Raw genomic sequence first — 18227 nt, 5'->3', positions numbered from 1 at the left:
CAAGCAGTATAAAATGTTTCTTTAAATCTAGATACATAGTCTAGAAGGTTCAAGTCAGTGCGTTCAGTAAGCCATTTTTCCTTAGCCAATTTTAAAGGTCCCCTTACAGTATGACCAAACACCAACTCAAAGGGACTAAAACCAAGGGATTCTTGAACAGCCTCGCGGACCGCAAAAAGTAAAAAGTGAACACCATCGTCCCAGTCTCTGCCAAATTGAAGTAAAAATGTTTGATGAAAACGTTCTAAGGCACCTTGAGATTCTGGATGATACGCACTTGACATATACTGAGCTATCCCTAACTGGTAAACGACTTGCTGAAATAAACCTGACATGAAATTTGAACCCTGGTCGGACTGTATAGACTTAGGAAGTCCTACTAACGTGAAAAATTTGATAAGAGCTTTGACAATAGTTGGTGTCTTGATATTCCTTAATAGAATAGCCTCAGGAAAGCGAGTTGATGTACACATGATCGTCAATAAATATGCATTTCCAGTCTTGGTCTTTGGTAAAGGTCCAAAGCAGTCAATTAGTACTCTGCTGAAAGGTTCTTCAAAGGCTGGAATTGGCAAAAGCGGTGATGGTGGTATTTTCTGGTTAGGCTTACCAACAACCTGGCATATATTGCATGATTTGCAATATTCTGCGACATCATTTTTAAGTCTGGGCCAGTAGAAATGCTGCAAGATCTTAAAGCAAGTCTTCCTTATACCTAAGTGTCCAGCCAAGGGGGTGTCATGGGCAAGACCAATAATTTCTTGCCTACAGACTTTAGGCCCCACTACTTGGTATACCACTCTCCATTCCTCATCTGGGGTAGCATCAGGGGGCCTCCACTTCCTCATTAAAATGCCGTCTAGATTTTAGTAGCATTCGGCCACTTTGTTTGCTTCCTCATGTGGTTGAGCTCTCTTGCGGAGCTGAAGAACCTCTGGGTCTTTATTTTTTTCTTCAATAAATTTCCTTCGGTCTAATGAATGGCTGTTCACGTCTGGCCATGGCATAATTACATTCTTGTTAGTACTAGGTTGTCTTACTATGGCCTTCTCTGAGCTACCGGGACCTTCAATGTCGACAAGGAAAGTGTCAGAAAGGTCCATGTAATCAAACTGGTCTTCTTGCAAATCCTCGTTTTGTTGTTATATTGCCATCGCCCTTGTAACAACACAAGCTGGATACAGTTCAGCATCATTTTCTGGTGATTTAACATCTACAACCGGTTCACTGGTAACAATTGGTTCAGCAATCACTTTGTTCCTTGCTAGATCATTTCCTAGCAATAATGAAACCCCCTCAACAGGGAGATTAGGACGAACACCCACAACAACTGGTCCACTAATCAAATCTGACTTCAGATAAATACGATGGAGGGGAACATCTATACAACCTAACTCCACACCTTGTAACAAAATGGAGGCACCAACAGAAGTCTCCTCGGACAAAGGCAACACACCTTCTAACAATAAAGTCTGAGAAGCTCCAGTGTCCCGTAAAATCTTAATAGGCTGAGGAGTAGTATTATCAACAATAGAAACAAACCCATCAGACATAAAGGGTTTATAATCCTCCATGTAATCACAAAAACTGGACTTGCAATCCTGACTCGCAGGACATTCCAACTTATTGGTAACAAGGGGTGTCGTACAAGCACTGGACTTTGGCTTATTATCTCTTTCATTCTTCTTCTGGAGTCTAAAACAATCAGCCATCAGATGACCCTTTTTCTTACAATAAGTTAGTGACATCTTCTCAAAAGTATCAAATTTTGACTAGACATATTATAACTAGACTGACTCTTATTCTGTGTAACAGGCTTACACTCAGTACCTCTCAGCACTTTGATTTTTGTAATTTCTGCTCGAAGTATTACGATATTGACCTTTGAAGCTTCTTTTACGTGAAATAGTATAATTATCGGAAACAACAGCTGCATCTTGCAATGTCTCAACAGTTTTGTCGTCTAAATCTGTTTTCAAGTCGAAATGAACACACTGCTTGAATTCTTCTAATAACACTAATTGTCTTATTTTATCAAAATTGTTACCTATTTTCTTTGACGTAAGCCATTTATCAAATAGATCTTCTTTTCCCCTAGCAAGTTCAACATAGATTTGTGAATCAAACATTTTAATTTAAAAGACCTTAATTTCTGTCTATATGCTTCTGGCACTAGCTCATAAGCTTTCAAAACTTCCTGTTTTACAGTGTCATAATCAGAATTTTTTTTTCAAGATCGCCCTCAAAAACACTTTGCAGCATTGTAGTCCAATAAAGCTTTAGCCATTTCAAGTATTGAGCTCTTTTCTTAAAACTGTGGAAAAAATTTACCAACTGTTTTTTTCACAAAATTTTGGAACCAAACGTATATTTTTTGCTGCATCAAAATAAAAATGTTCTGATTTTGACTCTACTTTAGTGTTGCTTTCTACTTTAACCATTTCAATTTTTATTTTCTCCATCTCTAACCTTTCCCTCATTTCAAGTTCTGTCTGTTTTAATTTAAAGTTATCTTCTTTTTCTATTTCTATCATCTTCTCCATCTCTAACCTTTCCTTCATTTCAAGTTCTGCCTGTCTTTTTTATTTTTATTTTTCCAATTGTTTTAATTTAAGTTTAATTTGATAGCATCAACATTTTCGACCTTGAGTTCAAGACCCTCTTCACCAAAAAATTCTGAGTCAACTAAATTGTCTTTTACCAAATTTTTTATGATTTTTTTTCTCATAGATATTCTTTAATCTATATGTAGATGTTTAGCAAGCAACACTTATACTCCTTTCTTTAGTTTATCAAACCCTTTCAGGTCTGGCGTTTTCAAAAAATTAAATTATATATATACAAGTCTAAATTGAAAACAACGTTCAAACCTATGATTGCGTTGCATAAAAACTGCAATTTTTATACGTGTGCATGCAAAGCAAGTTTCTTGTTAGAGGGGTCTAAATACAGCACAAAAAAACATTTTCCAAAAGACCAAAAGAGTGAAAAAGTATATTTTAACAAAACGCATTTGACTAACAGGTCGAACAACAAATGTTCTTAAACCCTGCTGACTGCCATTGGCGATTGCCAAATAAACGGATCACCGATGTAATAAATGGATCTTAAATATAAATTTAATACTAAACAGAAAACAATAAACTTGCGGAAAGGATGTAATACCACAAACAAAAGGTGCAAAGGTTTTGTACACCAAAATTATCCGGATTTCGACAATTAATGTCTCTTCAGTGATGTTAGGAATCGAAACGGTATTTGGAAAGCCATACAATTTACCTCAATTTAGGATAGACTCTTGAATTTTGAGGAGTCAAAATAGGATGAACGGATCATATAAAACCGAAGGCAAATATAATACAAGCCCAAACGAAAAAATATAAACAAGTCTAAATTGAAAACAACGTTCAAACCTATGATTGCGTTGGATAAAAACCGCAATTTTTATACGTGTGCATGCAAAGCAAATTTCTTGTTAAAGGGGTCTAAATACAGCACAAACAACATTTTCCAAAAGACCAAAAGAGTGAAAAAGTATATTTTAACAAAACGCATTTGACTAACATGTCGAACAACAAATGTTCTTAAACCCTGCTGACTGCCATTGGCGAATGCCAAAATAAACGGATCACCGATGTAATAAATGGATCTTCAATATAAATTTAATACTAAACAGAAAACAATAAACTTGCGGAAATGATGTTATACCGCAAACAAAAGGTGCAAAGGTTTTGTACACCATATCCGGATTTCGACAATTAATGTCTCTTCAGTGATGTTAGGAATCGAAACGGTATTTGGAAAGCCATACAATTTATCTCAATTTAGGATAGACTCTTGAATTTTGAGGAGTCAAAATAGGATGAACGGATCATATAAACCCGAAGGCAAATATAATACAAGCCCAAACGAAAAAATATAAACAAGTCTAAATTGAAAACAACGTTCAAACCTATGATTGCGTTGGATAAAAACCGCAATTTTTATACGTGTGCATGCAAAGCAAATTTCTTGTTAGAGAGATCAAAATACAGCACAAACAACATTTTCCAAAAGACCAAAAGAGTGAAAAAGTATATTTTAACAAAACGCATTTGACTAACAGGTCGAACAACAAATGTTCTTAAACCCTGCTGACTGCCATTGGCGATTGCCAAATAAACGGATCACCGATGTAATAAATGGATCTTAAATATAAATTAAATACTAAACAGAAAACAATAAACTTGCGGAAAGGATGTAATACCGCAAACAAAAGGTGCAAATGTTTTGTACACCATATCCGGATTTCGACAATTAATGTCTCTTCAGTGATGTTAGGAATCGAAACGGTATTTGGAAAGCCATACAATTTACCTCAATTTAGGATAGACACTTGAATTTTGAGGAGTCAAAATAGGATGAACGGATCATATAAACCCGAAGGCAAATATAATACAAGCCCAAACGAAAAAATATAAACAAGTCTAAATTGAAAACAACGTTCAAACCTATGATTGCGTTGGATAAAAACCGCAATATATCTAGATACTTTTGTTATGACAAGTGTATTATACTCACAATGAACGACAACAATTATTGTGACTGATGTCAAATTACCAACAATATTTGCACAAGAACATTGGTAATTTCCAGCCTGGTTCCTGTTAATGTTATTCAGATTCAGTACAGATGTATTTCCAGCCGGGAGATTTGGTCTACTCCAGGTTATTGTACAGTCAGGTTTACAATCAGCTGAACAAGTTATTGGACCAACACGTTCTGTTGCTTCTGATACGGTGTAGGTTTGAGTTGATGGAGAAATGATGACTTGGTCAGGTCCATCTGTAAACAATATATTTCCAATTATATTAGTTAATTATTTTTATCGTGCATCGTATTCACATATAAACAGGCACCAATACATGTGTATGTAAGAGCAGTTTACAATGTATTAAATGATATGCAGATATACTTAACCTGGTATAAATGTTGGCAACTGCAAATACTAAGATACGCGAATAATTATGACGCTTTAAATTTTATTTTAGATTAGAGATCTGTTTTTTAGCTTGGATTTTTTTAATCTGATTTATCTGTTAATGTGTGGGTTGTTTGTTGTTATGATTTCAAAACATTAAACTGAACTTAAGAAAAGTATGAAAAATAAATCCGGTGAAAACATTTCTAAATTAAATTATGTTTTCAACATATGGGTTGGGTTGTTTTACATCTTGAAACCTGGGACTGATGATTGTATAATGTTTTTTTTTTTTATTTGCATTTATTGTTTTTAAGAAATACAGTACGAAATAAATGTGTCTTGGGGCACCCGAGATGCATTCAGTAAATATATCTATATATATATTGATTTTTTTACTTTAGCATCTTCCATGAATGGTTTAATGGTGTAAATTTGCCAAACAGTATGCAATTAAAGGATTTATACTTTTATGTCATATCAAAATTTGTAAAAATATTCCATTTTGGCATTATATGGTCAAATAAGTATTTGTAAGTATCTTCAATTTTTATGCATAATTGGTTTTTTTTTTATTTTCAATCTGACAGGTTTTCATGTCTTAATTTTTGTGTCTCTAGGCTTTTTCAAGTTTCAATTATCACTTGTGAACTCCAAATCTAGAGAACATTATATTTTCAAAAACAAAAGGTGCATAATGTGTTGTATTGATGGTCCTCACCTAACTGCCTGTTTACATAATAAAGAATTCTCTGAATCTGTATATATAGCACTTTACATGATTTGTGTGCCTGTTTCATTTCATATACTACCTTTTATTTCTTCTGAAGGATAGTAGGTGGTTTAAATATATGGCTGTTGGGAATAAAACAACATGCAAGTTGTCCATGGAAAATTAGAAAAATTGCAAAAAGGTTGAATGCAAGAGTCATGATGTACTCAGACATCTTGTATCATATCACCTGAGCATAGAAATGAGTGAATAAATGCAAATTGCTAATTCATATAACTTCAGTGTGGGATACCATATTTTGGTCTGTGCGTCCGTTTGTCCGTTTGACCACTTTTAGATACAGAATCTTTAAATAATTGATATATCAAATAAGGGTTTTATATATCACTGATCATTTTATTTTGATAAAATGGGGCACGTAGTCTCATGGACATATATTTCTGTTTCAGAATATAATTATATCTTCAATATTCATCATCTACCAACTAACAATTTGTTACGTATCTTTTGCTTGCAAATTATGTATACTATACATTCAAACTACATATATCATGAACAAGTATGGTCATTTCAATCGATACGTTTACTTTGGCTTTACACATGCAAGGTTGAAGAACATAAACTTTCAATATTTTTCAGACGTATTTGTCTAAATTAAACGTCAAACATTACAAAAAAACACACAATTTGTAAGCAATGACGTTAAATTACATATTGAGACTCTTCCTAGAACCAATGCATCATTGTAGTTAAAGACAAAACTAAATAGTTTAGTAAAGTGAAAGATTTTTTTTTCTTGAAGATGCATCCCGATAAATTCAATGTTAGAAAACTCAATAGAAAGATGACAAAGTACCATTTATTAGATGCATCAGTGCTCTGAATTTCTCCATCTGACAAAAGACTATTGAAATAAATTATAGAAATATGCTAAAATATAAGAAAGTCGTTTAGACCCTTTACCTTCGGACGGATTAGAAACTCATGTTTTAATCTTATAACTTATAAATTAAAAAAAAAAAGAATACAATCTCGCTTCAGGTTTCATTTATTTTTATTTTTTCAGACTTGATTTTGATTTAGTAGTTTCAAGAATTAAACATAAGAGAACAATGGAGAATAACTAAATACACGGGTCTAGTGGAATGGCCAAGTAATGATCGGGTGATTTGATTACAAGTTTCTGGATTGATTATTTCCTTAAAAGGTTGTTGTCAAAAAAAACATCCAGCTTTTACTATGTAAAGATTTAAAAAAGCACCTTAGGTGTATTTTAAAAAACAAAAGCTATTCCAACAAAGTATATGTAACGATCAAAAACATTCATGCAGTATATGCTCTCCTCCGTCGTGTTTAAATGCAATATGCTGCAATCCATTCAGATAGGTTGGTTATGTCGAGTAATGTCATGTTATTGTAAATCTATATTTGGCCCGATAACATAGTGATTTCGTAGTGCATTATTTTTAGACAATAAAGTATGTATATTCAACGAACTAAAAAATCATGCAATCCATGCTCTCCTCCGTGACGCTAAAATACAATAGGCCGAGATACGTTCAGAAAGGTTGTTTATGTCAAGCTATGTCATTTTACTGGAAATATCTTATAAGTAATAATCTAATAAATACACTTAATTATGTGCATTTTTGTTTCTCGTTGTCAAATTGAAGCATTGACAATGCCGTTATCTTAAAACTTTTGCTGACTTCGTCTTAGATCTTGGATCTGTACGTGATGTCCTGATAAGTGTTTTTCTTACCAATACAGTTTTAGTTCTACGCCAACACTTTAATTCAAAACGAATGAAACCCACAGCCAACGAAATCAAGGAATGCATGCGACTAATCCTGTTGCAGCTTTGCCGTGTAGACCATTGTTACAAATGATGTTAAAACAGACCCGGTTCCAAAAACAGCGGAAATGTTACATACGATTATATATCGTATGCAATTCGAACGCTTATAAACAGTTCTTTCTGATTTGCCCTGTCGTAATAAAATCAAAGGTGCAATAGCCGTTAAATCAATGACAAAGGTAAACAATTAACATTATTAAATTTTTCAAGAGTTCAACAAAATGCGATTTGCTTGTTCCAACGTGTTACGAAGTTTACTAATTATAAAGAGTATGTAAACCTATAGAACAAACAATAATGATTGAAAATCAAACGAAAATTTAGAGGTTAACTGGTAATATTTACAGTAAATTCCGCCATTAAAACATTCTGCAAACTTTTTAAAAATTAGATAAATACCCTGAAAGAAAAACATTTTCAAGGATCAATATCTATATTTCAAAAATAATATAGATTTATAGATTTATAGTGTATCTATTAAAGAAATTTGTTTCTTACTTTGAAATTAAAATCATTGAAATACTGCTCTTGAAATAGCCGTCCGAAAAGTTGTCAAAAATACCGCGATCTGCAAAACATACTAATTTTGATTTTCTGTGCCAAGATAACACATTGCTGGCTATCAATATCAGGAAGAAAATAATTTTTCATACTAAAAGAAGGAGAAAATAAGTGTAAAAAAATAATATTCAACCTTAAAAAAAATGTTGTACTAAGTTGATGTTATTTATCCTCTTGTAGTCATGTTGAGATGAAATACTTATTGCATCATGCGTTTTTGAAACACAAAACAAGGAAAACTGTATGTAAGTATATTTTGACGAACATCTACGATTAAATATGAATGACAATAATATTAAATGCCTTCATGAGGACCAAAGACCATCTACAGTTTTATGAATTGTTCGTTTGTACATTTCGATTTGTGGACTGTTTTGTCTTGGTCATCTTGTGGTTTTTTTTTCAGAGTATTTCTTCAACTTTTGAATTTAGAATGTTCCTTTGTATCTTCCCTTTTTCAAAAAAGGTCATGTGACTAGTTTCTTTAATATTTAGTGATGCAATTAAATCCCAATCATGGTAATTAAAAACTCAAATTCAAGATGTTATATATATATATATATATAAACTGCCTAACAATGTAACGTTAACACACTATTTAGTATGTACATAATAAAATGTTGAAAATATTTACAATGCAATACAAAATAAACTAGCTTCATCGAGCGTTCATCTTTCCAAGTGAAATCGGATGCAGATAAGAAACTTTTGCAGTTCATTGTACATTGAATTTTGCTGCCTTATAAATAATTCAAAGTTTGGATAAAGTTCAAGATTATTTATTTAATAACGAGATTTGTTGTTGCAGTTTGCAACGTCCATTGGCCAATCTTACAGAAATATAAAGGACGATGCTGTATAATTAATTATTTTTTGTCTATCCTGTATCTTTTCTCGTCTTTTTCATTAAGCCCATCAGGTTCTTAAGTATAAAGCTGGTTGATCCAAAAGTTTGTTCTTCTCCTTCTCGCCGTGGTGTCCCACTCAGTGTTCACTTCTATAATTTTAAAAGTAACATTATCAAAAGGATGTTTCTATGAGCGAAGATGTCTTGTGAGGGGACAGTTTTTGTTACGAATTACACAGAATGATTGCAAATTGAAAAAAGTATTTTCCTTATCAAGAGTCATGGCCGTGAGAAGACATAAAACATCCGTGACAAATTAGTGACAGCTGTATTAACAAAGCAACCTACTCCACCTCCTGGTTGGTGCAAACAATGTGGAAGAAGGAATTGCTTATGTTGTAAAACTGCAAATACTAGCAGTTTTTTCACTAGCTCCTTCACAAAACCAGTTATACCATTTACACAAATTCCAACTGTAAAACGGAGAACTCAATTTATGTATTAACATGTAACACCTGTGGCATTCAGTACATGCGAGGAACAATGGACAATTTTCTTATTCGGCTAAATAACCATCGATCCTGGTACAAAACCAACAATTTCAGTACACTGACACAGAAATTTCAGCACCATACACACTTTGCAATTACTCTATGTATGTTTTATTCATAGAACACAGATACATGTAAGAAAAAAATAGATATTCATAATTCGTCTGAAATTTAGCCCAACAATGTCAGATCTTCAAATTTGCATTAGCAAATTTTTGTTCTTCCCTCAGCGGGATTCGAACCCGTACTTCTGTAACATCGTGACAACACCGCCTGTACCGTGTCCAGCGCCCTAGACCACTCAACCACATAGACTACATAGAAATATAGCTTTTGGTGGTCGATTTAATGCCTTTCCTCGTTGGCTTTATCTAGGGTTGTAACACAGTACATGATCTATAGTGGCAAGTAGATGGTGTACCTTTTTATATATATATATACTAAAAGAACGAGGTCCAATTTGTTAGCCGTCATGACTTAAAAACGACAAATCTTAGAATTCAACTTTATATATAGCTAATATAGAATAATTGTGTTGTTTACAAATTACAACATTAAAGGTCCTTTTGTTTCCATATAATTAATATTACCAATAATTAACAAGTTCCGGGTCGAATCCGATACCGATACCAATAGTATATGTCGCATGTAGTTTTCGGTTGAATTTACCTGTTACCTTCTGTAAATCACCCCTCTATCAGGAGAACCTGGAATTCTTCCAGTAGTTGTTTTATATTTAAGTTACACTATAGTACATTATTTAACCAGTCTGTTTTCTTCCACCTCCATATCACTATTAATTTTGGTGAATTAGTTAAAAAAAGATAAATTTAGTTTATAGTTAATTGTAGTATGAAAACCAGGACGGGTTCAAACAAAACGATTTTGAAAGCAAGAGAAAACTGCACCTTACAATCAGCATGACTTTTTCAGATGACAAAACCTATACTTAAAATCCAGGCTAAAAATAAGGCATAGGTACTTTAATTCAATCACGGACGCTCTTCTTAAATTCTTCCAGAACATGAGTCTGATCGTTTCTTTTGTCGGTTTGACATATAAACTGTGTCTTTTAAGTAACGCTATGGATCAAGCTTAGTCGTGCTTAGTATTTTGCTGGATCGCTTTGTACAGTTTACACCTTTTATTGTCGACAGGAATAATGCGATGAATCTTCGGGAAGTAAATAACTGCAACTCTTTTTGACGTTTAAATCCACTCGAGCGTTAGTGCATATTAACAGGACTGCACATGCTGAAATGTCTCGCCTGCTTTATTGGCCATTATTGATTTAATTTGGAAAGTTTCAAGGATAAAGGTTCTTCAACAGGTATCAAATGAACTTAACATTTTCAAAGATCCGTGACATAGAGGTCAATGTCACCTTACAATCCTTCCATACACCAAATATAGTTGACCTATTGTTTAAATTATTAGAAAAACAGACCAAAACACAAAAACTTAACATTGAGCAATAAACCATGAAAATGGGATCAAAGTCAGATGGTACCTACCAAAGAGACTTATACATCTTAAATATCATTCCATACATCAAATGATATTGACCTATTGCTAATAGTATATTCAAAACAGACCAAAAGACAAAAACTTAACATTGACCAATGAAACTTGAAAATGAGGTAAAGGTAAGATGAAACCTGCCAGACTAACATGTACTCCTAACAATCATTCCATACAACACATTTAGTTGAACTGCTGCTCATAGTTTCTGCAAAACGGACCTTATCATGTAACTTTAACCTTGGTCACTACCCATGAAATGAGTCGAGGTCAGGTGAACGCTATCTGGTAGTCACATAGAACCCATAAACCAAATATAGTTATCATATAACTCATAACTCATAATCCGCACGTAATTCACATAACTATAAAAAAAAAAATCAGAAGTCACTGAAAAAGGTAAATTCGGTCAAGGACAATGAACATATGGAAGACGGAAACCTCGTAACATAATGCGTCTGCATACAATGTATGAAGTATTCAGGTCTTCTACCTTCTGAAATATTAAGCTTTATACATACAATTATGTCGCCGCCGCCACCGCCGCCATCGGATAGTAATCGCTGTCTCGCGAGACAAAAACCTTATTCGATGTTGTAGTATGCACATGTCGCCGTCATATGGCCTTTTTTGCTGATGCGGCGTAAAGCAATCACCAATCGATAAATCAATCTATGCACATGTGAATCCTAATATGTGCTTATGATAACTGATACAGAAAAAACTATTTGAGATCTTCAGTTTTTTCTTTAGTTGTCGGGATAGGTCAACACTCCCTAATAGGCTGGTAACTGTATCTGGTTAGGTTAGTACCAGGTCTACGGTACAGACAGTATGTATCCAATAGTTTTTAACAGGTGATCCCACGGAATTGAGGTATGATTTCTAAGAGAGGTGAAAGATACCAAAACAGTATTCAAACTTAAAGTCGAAAACAAACTGACAATGCCATGGAAAAAACAAAAAATGATCACAATACAAACAACAGTATACAAAACACAACATCGAAAACCAAAGACTTAGCAACACGAACACCACCAAATATATCGGGTGATCTCGGGTGCTCTGGACCGAAAAGGAAAATTTTGAAATTGAAACTGTTTTACAGAAGAGGATAGACAAGACTGTGATCGGTACAAACAAAATAAATATTTAAAAATTCCAAAAGCACAATAACCAACACTTCAAACTAAAATAAGAGCAAGCGCAACCCAAACCCCTTTAAAACAAAACTTGGGGTGATATCAGATGTTCCAGAAAGAAAAGCAGATCCTGATCCACATGCTAAACCTGTATATATATATGTAGGACTTGGAAACAGCGATGACACTCCGAACCGCGATTGTCACGTTGGAGTGCGATGGTTTGACACTGTAGTGTGATTTTAATCACAGTGCAATGATGGCATAGTGACACTATCTTGTTGATATGTTCGCCGAAGTGTGTTGGTTAAAAAACTAAAGTGCGATGGATTTCATAAACTATATTTTCCTCATAATTATATGTCGATTTAGAGGTCAAGTTAGAATAAAGAATTGAAACGGGGAATGTGTCAAAGAGACAGCAACCCGACCAAATATCCAAAGGCCACCAAAGGTTTTTTCAACGTAGCGAAATAATCGTGCATCCGTAGGCGGGCTTAAGCTAGTCCCTAAATAATAATGTTTCCTAGTTCAACGAAATGTAAGCCGCACAGAACATAAATGAAAATCAAACATACCAAATGATCCAAAATATAAAAAAAGACACACACCAGACTAACAAAGGCAAGCGGTATCTGACTTGGGACAGGCGCAAACATGGGGTTAAACATGTTTTTTGACATTTCAGCCATCCCCCTATACCTCTTACAATTGTTGAATAAACAAACACACAGTAATAAAAGCAGTTCTTTAACTGAAGCAGCTTTTCATGTTTTTAAGTAAATCATCGAGAAAATAACTTGTTTTATTTAAAACAGACCTGATAAATGTTCACTGCATTTCCGGTCATAGCTGTGACGTTGTTGTTTACTTTAAAAAAAATAGCATTGGACCAAAATAATCCAATCGTTCAGAAAATTATTACTAAAGACGCTACATGCAAAGGTTATGTTCCATTACAACCAGTACAAATAGCAAAAAAATAAACATCGTGGTAACTGATTGAAATGCAAATACTCTGGATTTGGTAGATCGAAATTAGCAGCAAATCTATTGAGAATGAGAGCAAGGAGTAAAATACACCACCGTAATAGTTTTTTTTTTCTGTAACTAAAGGAAATATGGAATATTTGGAATGAACATGAAATCTATCGTTTTCTTACCACTCTTTCTGGATTCTATCCTCATCTTACACACTACGTCCAGGTCACAAAATAATACGACTTCGTTATTATTTGTGAAACAAAAAGACCAATAGACTGATTGATATTTGCTGTTCAAATCTCATTCGCAAATTTTGTGTGCATATTCCATATGGAAACAAGAAAATAAGTTGCTTATAAACTTTTAAAACTACGCGGAAAGGGAAGTGATTGGTATAGAGAGGGGAAATGTAGTCTTCTGTAGCAGTTCATTTATTGTCGCAATCTACAATATTTTTCACGTACTACAGACTGAGGCATCCTCTAAACACATACGAGTTCGCAAAACGAAACACATCACGTTAACTTAAACGTTGAACTCATGAGATGTATAAGGTAAAAATAAATTGTTAACGCAGAACTGTGTACACGTGCAGCAATAATAAAAAGGACGATCTTTTTTAGTATGAAACTGTAAATCAGGACAGTCATACTTCCATACTTAATCATGTTGATAAACAATATGTTATTTCAAATATCGTTTTTTAAACAACGTTTAAAAAGAGGTATATAGAATGTATTAATTAGACACAGGTGTTACACAAACCACGCCTCTTTTTGGGAGATATATAACATTCATAGATATTTGTTTTGTTTACCTACTGGTTCTCAGATATGATCTCTATGTTTCATCTCATAGAGACACAACTTGGGAATTTTACCGGTATAAATACACATGGATAGGGGCCAAGTTGAATTATGAGAAAGACCCAAGGTGAAGGGAGGGGTAGGAAATAAATTTGATAGAAGTTTAATCTCTTAGAAGTTCGAGGAATATACATGTTGAAAAAATGCAACACAGCCCTATGTGTTGGCCTGTGACAAAAAAAGTAATGCATATGAACTTTCCATTCTACAAATAAGGTTTAGCTATCTATAAAAACAGGTTTATTCCAAATTTCTTCATAAGGAAATGCCTGTACCGAGTCAGGAACATGACAGTTGTTTTCCATTCGTTTGAGCTTTTGATTTTGCCATTTGATAAGGGACTTTCCGTTTTGCATTTTCCTTGGAGTTCGGTATTTTTTGTTATTTTACTTTTTACACATCATTGTGTAAAACATGACCAAAACATAACCTTGACCTTTGAACTTGACCTCATTTTCTAAGTAAGGACCCAAAATAAAAGGACTCTAGGATGATACGGCTTACGGTTTTTGAGTAACAAAACCATAACGAAAAATTTAATTGGTAAAGGAAGATAACTCATATTAGATGCCAACAATTCCCTTGTAAGGATGTCACGAACAATTAGGGAAAATAAAAGTCGGTATCTTTATAATATAATAACAAGGAGAACAGTGTGTGCATGGAAAATAACTCTTACAAAAAAATGTGTTTGGTTAACCATATAAAAAAAGAGATGTGGTATGATTGCCAATGAGCCAAATATTCACAAGGAAGCAAATGACACAGAAATCCACAACTATGGGTCACCGTACGGCCTTCAACAATGAGCAAAGCCCATACCGCTAAGTCGGCTATAAAAGGCCCCGAAATGACTAATGTAAAACAATTCAAACGAGAAGACTAACGGCCTAATTTATATACAAAATAATGAACGAAATACAAATATGTAACACAGCAACAAACGACGACCACTGAATTACAGGCTCCTGACTTGGGACAGGCACATACAGAATGTGGCAGTGTGACTTTCAAAAGCGCAATAAATGTTAGATAGAATATCCAAAACATCCAAACGACATCTTGTGAAACCACTTTATACCACAAGAAAAGGATTTGGCGGAAGAAGAAAACAAATAATAATCAAAACAAAGCCAAAACAAAAAGGTCTTTCCACAGAAAGGCGGAAAGACCTTATAATCAGAAAAAAAATCAATAGGTCTTTTCACGGGAAAGTGGAATGACCTAATCAGTGTTATTTGACAAGTAATTATTTGCGACTATTAACTTACAATACCTATGGCCTACACAAGTTTTTATAAGAAAGTATGAGAGAAGGAAATACGGAGACAGCTGAATGTGGCAATATAAATTTATGGGTAACGTGAAGAGAGAATATATTCGTCACTGTCATCATCTAGACAGACAAGGCGAATACCCGTCCTGATTGATGAGTTCCACTGGCATAGCAAAGTAAAACAACTGTTGGCAGATTTTGTGCCAAACATAGTTAAACATGTTTGGTATGGTGTGTCTCCTTTTACATGTTTTAATATGCACTAAAAATCGTGAAAGAAAAAAATATTTTACAGAGAATCGTATTAATGTTCTGATAAGCTTCTTTCAAGTCAAACTTAAGATAACCTATTATTGTTTTTGATTCATGCGCCTATCTAGGTTTGGTAAGATATTGTAAAGACATGCTATTTGGTATTGAAGCCTTTTATAGGGGTAGTAAAACAAAACTTCTCTATATGTTTGATGCTTTCTTTTTAATTACTTAAGGTGTATTAGATTCGGATGTAAACTTATACACTTTTCTTTTGGTCATATAATCCAGCAAAATTCGTTATTGTTTTAATGAAATTACCAAAACTACTTATTTTATTCAAGCCAGTTATAATTGTAGAAGAATTCTTCAAACTTGTTGTAATCTTTTTTTCAACTTAAAAATGCTGGAGTGATAATGCTTTCGTTGGTATTCGGGAATATATATCGCTTACAATACACGCAAATGCCGAATGTATTTCACGGAAAGGGAATAACATCCTGGCCAAACAAACATTATTTCATGTAAAGCCGATGTTTGTCAAGAATACTGCAGTCTAAGCGAGCTATAAAGACAAGCATTAATCTTTTTCCTACACTACCCTACATGTCGAAATGACAAACATAGTATGTCATAACGTACGTTTCGGCTTCCTCAAGTAAAGAATTCTGGAAAGCCGGACAAAAGTTGCATTGAAATGCTTAACAACCCACAAAAAAAAATGTTAACTCAGGTGTTTACTTTTACCATGCCTTTCAAACGTTTGCAGATTGTAACCTTTTTATACAACAAGGAAACGTTTATTTGCAAGCAAAACACTTTCCACAATAAAGCATTGTTTTCCAACACAAACATGTTGATAGTGGATATTTTTGTATATTAAACCAGCTCGGCAGATTTTATGGTGTGTTTCATACTGTAACGGTCAAAAACATGAATAGAAAGTAATTCTTCTATAATTCATTTAACCATGTCACTGATTTATGACGTAGTAGCTTTCCACAATGGTTTGAAAGACTCATTTATTTACCCTAATTTTCCATTAAATATTGGTAAGACAGTTTTGCATAGGCTTCATAAGTCTAATGAAATAAATTCGAGCTTCGCACTGTGAAAGGAGGTTATAAAGCGTTATACACATGGGTCACGATTGAATTGTTATCTTGGAAACAATTGCTCACATGTACAGACACCATTTACACCAGTTAACCATTAAATCGAACAAGATAATATAGTCTTGACTCTTTTTTTACCAGATTACTTTTGCTGGCCGTGAAATTGCATAGGCTTGCTGAACAAAAGCACGTGAAGCTGAATATAAAAACTGCATAAGCCATCGATATATTTTTAACCTAAATCGGTTCACCTTTGATTTTCATATTATATCCACCCTCCTCCAATATTTTCTTTAAAGGTCAATATCCTGAATCATTTAATCACTAAAGTTGAACTAAATGAACAAACACTTTACATAACAACATTTTAGGATTAAAAGTGTAGCAATTAACAAATCTCTGTTATAACAGAGATTTGTTAATTACTCTGAAAAAGGTATATCAAAGGTATTTACGATTGTGACAATATTTGTAATTAATACCATATTAATTTTGAGTCAAGCAACTTTAAACGCTTCATTACCGGACCTCGACAAATTGGAAATAGCTTTTATGAACAAATAAGATTCCACAAACAACAGATCCATGAACCAAGTACACGTAAATACCATTGAGTAAATACCTTATTGTGTCTTCATTCAGGCGCAACTGAATTTTGAAACACTACATGGGGTCTTTGCAATAATCGGAAACAAAAGCTTCGTAACCTTATTGTTAGGTTTCATTAAAATAGAGATTAGATTTCATGAAAATATTGAACAAAAATAATCTCCTGTATTTTTGTTTTGTTTTTGTTTTTATCAATTCTGCATTAATACAAAGGTTTACTGTTTGTCTTTAGAATTGACCCATTTTTACTTACACAATATTTCAACAGTTTTGTTCTGTGATCCTACACTTTGATTTTCGATATTTAGAGCTGTGCAGTAAATGATTTTTCCTTCATCTTCTCGATTCACAGTATATATCAGTACACTGGATGATATAACTTTACCATTACAATTGAGACTACAAACATCATCCTGAGGGGTAGCCAAACTGGTGATGTTGGTGTCAGAAATATACCACTGTATTCTTGAAGATGGTCGGCCAGCATCTGTTTTACATTGAAATGTTTGTGTTATTCCTGTCACAATTGCTACTGGATTATCATCGATCGGTGTTGCCATTATGTTTACGTGTGTGATTGGGACTGCAATGAAAGTATATTGAACTGATTTAATATTATATTTAAGCGTTGTACTTCTTCACACAGGCCACAGAGCACATACTAAATTCATCCATTTGTTTTGTTTCTTTTATTTTATTCACAACATTTTATTCTGCAGATTACGTACTTTTCGTTCATTTTAAAGAAGTTTGCCATAAATTAACAACAAAGCAAAAGAACAGTCAGAAACGGAGTGTTCTGTTTTGATGACGAATGTAATGGTGTTTAGTACTATATTAGAGGTAACAGCAGCTTGCTGAAACTAATATCTCATTAATCTATTTAGCAGATACAAAGTACAAAAAAAAACGGAATACATGTATTAGTTTACGCTATAATTACAATAGACAG

General features: G+C 33.7%; 1 protein-coding gene across 1 annotated transcript in view; it reads right to left on the bottom strand.

Annotated features, from left to right (window-relative positions):
* The window catches only part of LOC127702819 (carcinoembryonic antigen-related cell adhesion molecule 1-like), a 146138-nt gene extending 128303 nt beyond the window's left edge, over positions 1 to 17835 (bottom strand). Inside the window, exons 1-2 of the mRNA XM_052207119.1 lie at positions 17529 to 17835; positions 4717 to 4824 (exon numbers count right to left, since the gene is read on the bottom strand). Of these exons, the coding sequence (XP_052063079.1) occupies positions 4717 to 4824; positions 17529 to 17835 (415 nt within the window). The remainder of the gene's footprint in view (positions 1 to 4716; positions 4825 to 17528) is intronic.
* Positions 17836 to 18227: the final 392 nt, after the last annotated feature.

This window comes from Mytilus californianus, unplaced genomic scaffold (assembly GCF_021869535.1).
Source record: "Mytilus californianus isolate M0D057914Y unplaced genomic scaffold, xbMytCali1.0.p SCAF_5, whole genome shotgun sequence".
NCBI classification, from domain to species: domain Eukaryota; kingdom Metazoa; phylum Mollusca; class Bivalvia; order Mytilida; family Mytilidae; genus Mytilus; species Mytilus californianus.
Note: the sequence above shows the minus strand (reverse complement) of the source record. Positions and strands in the feature narration are given on the sequence as shown.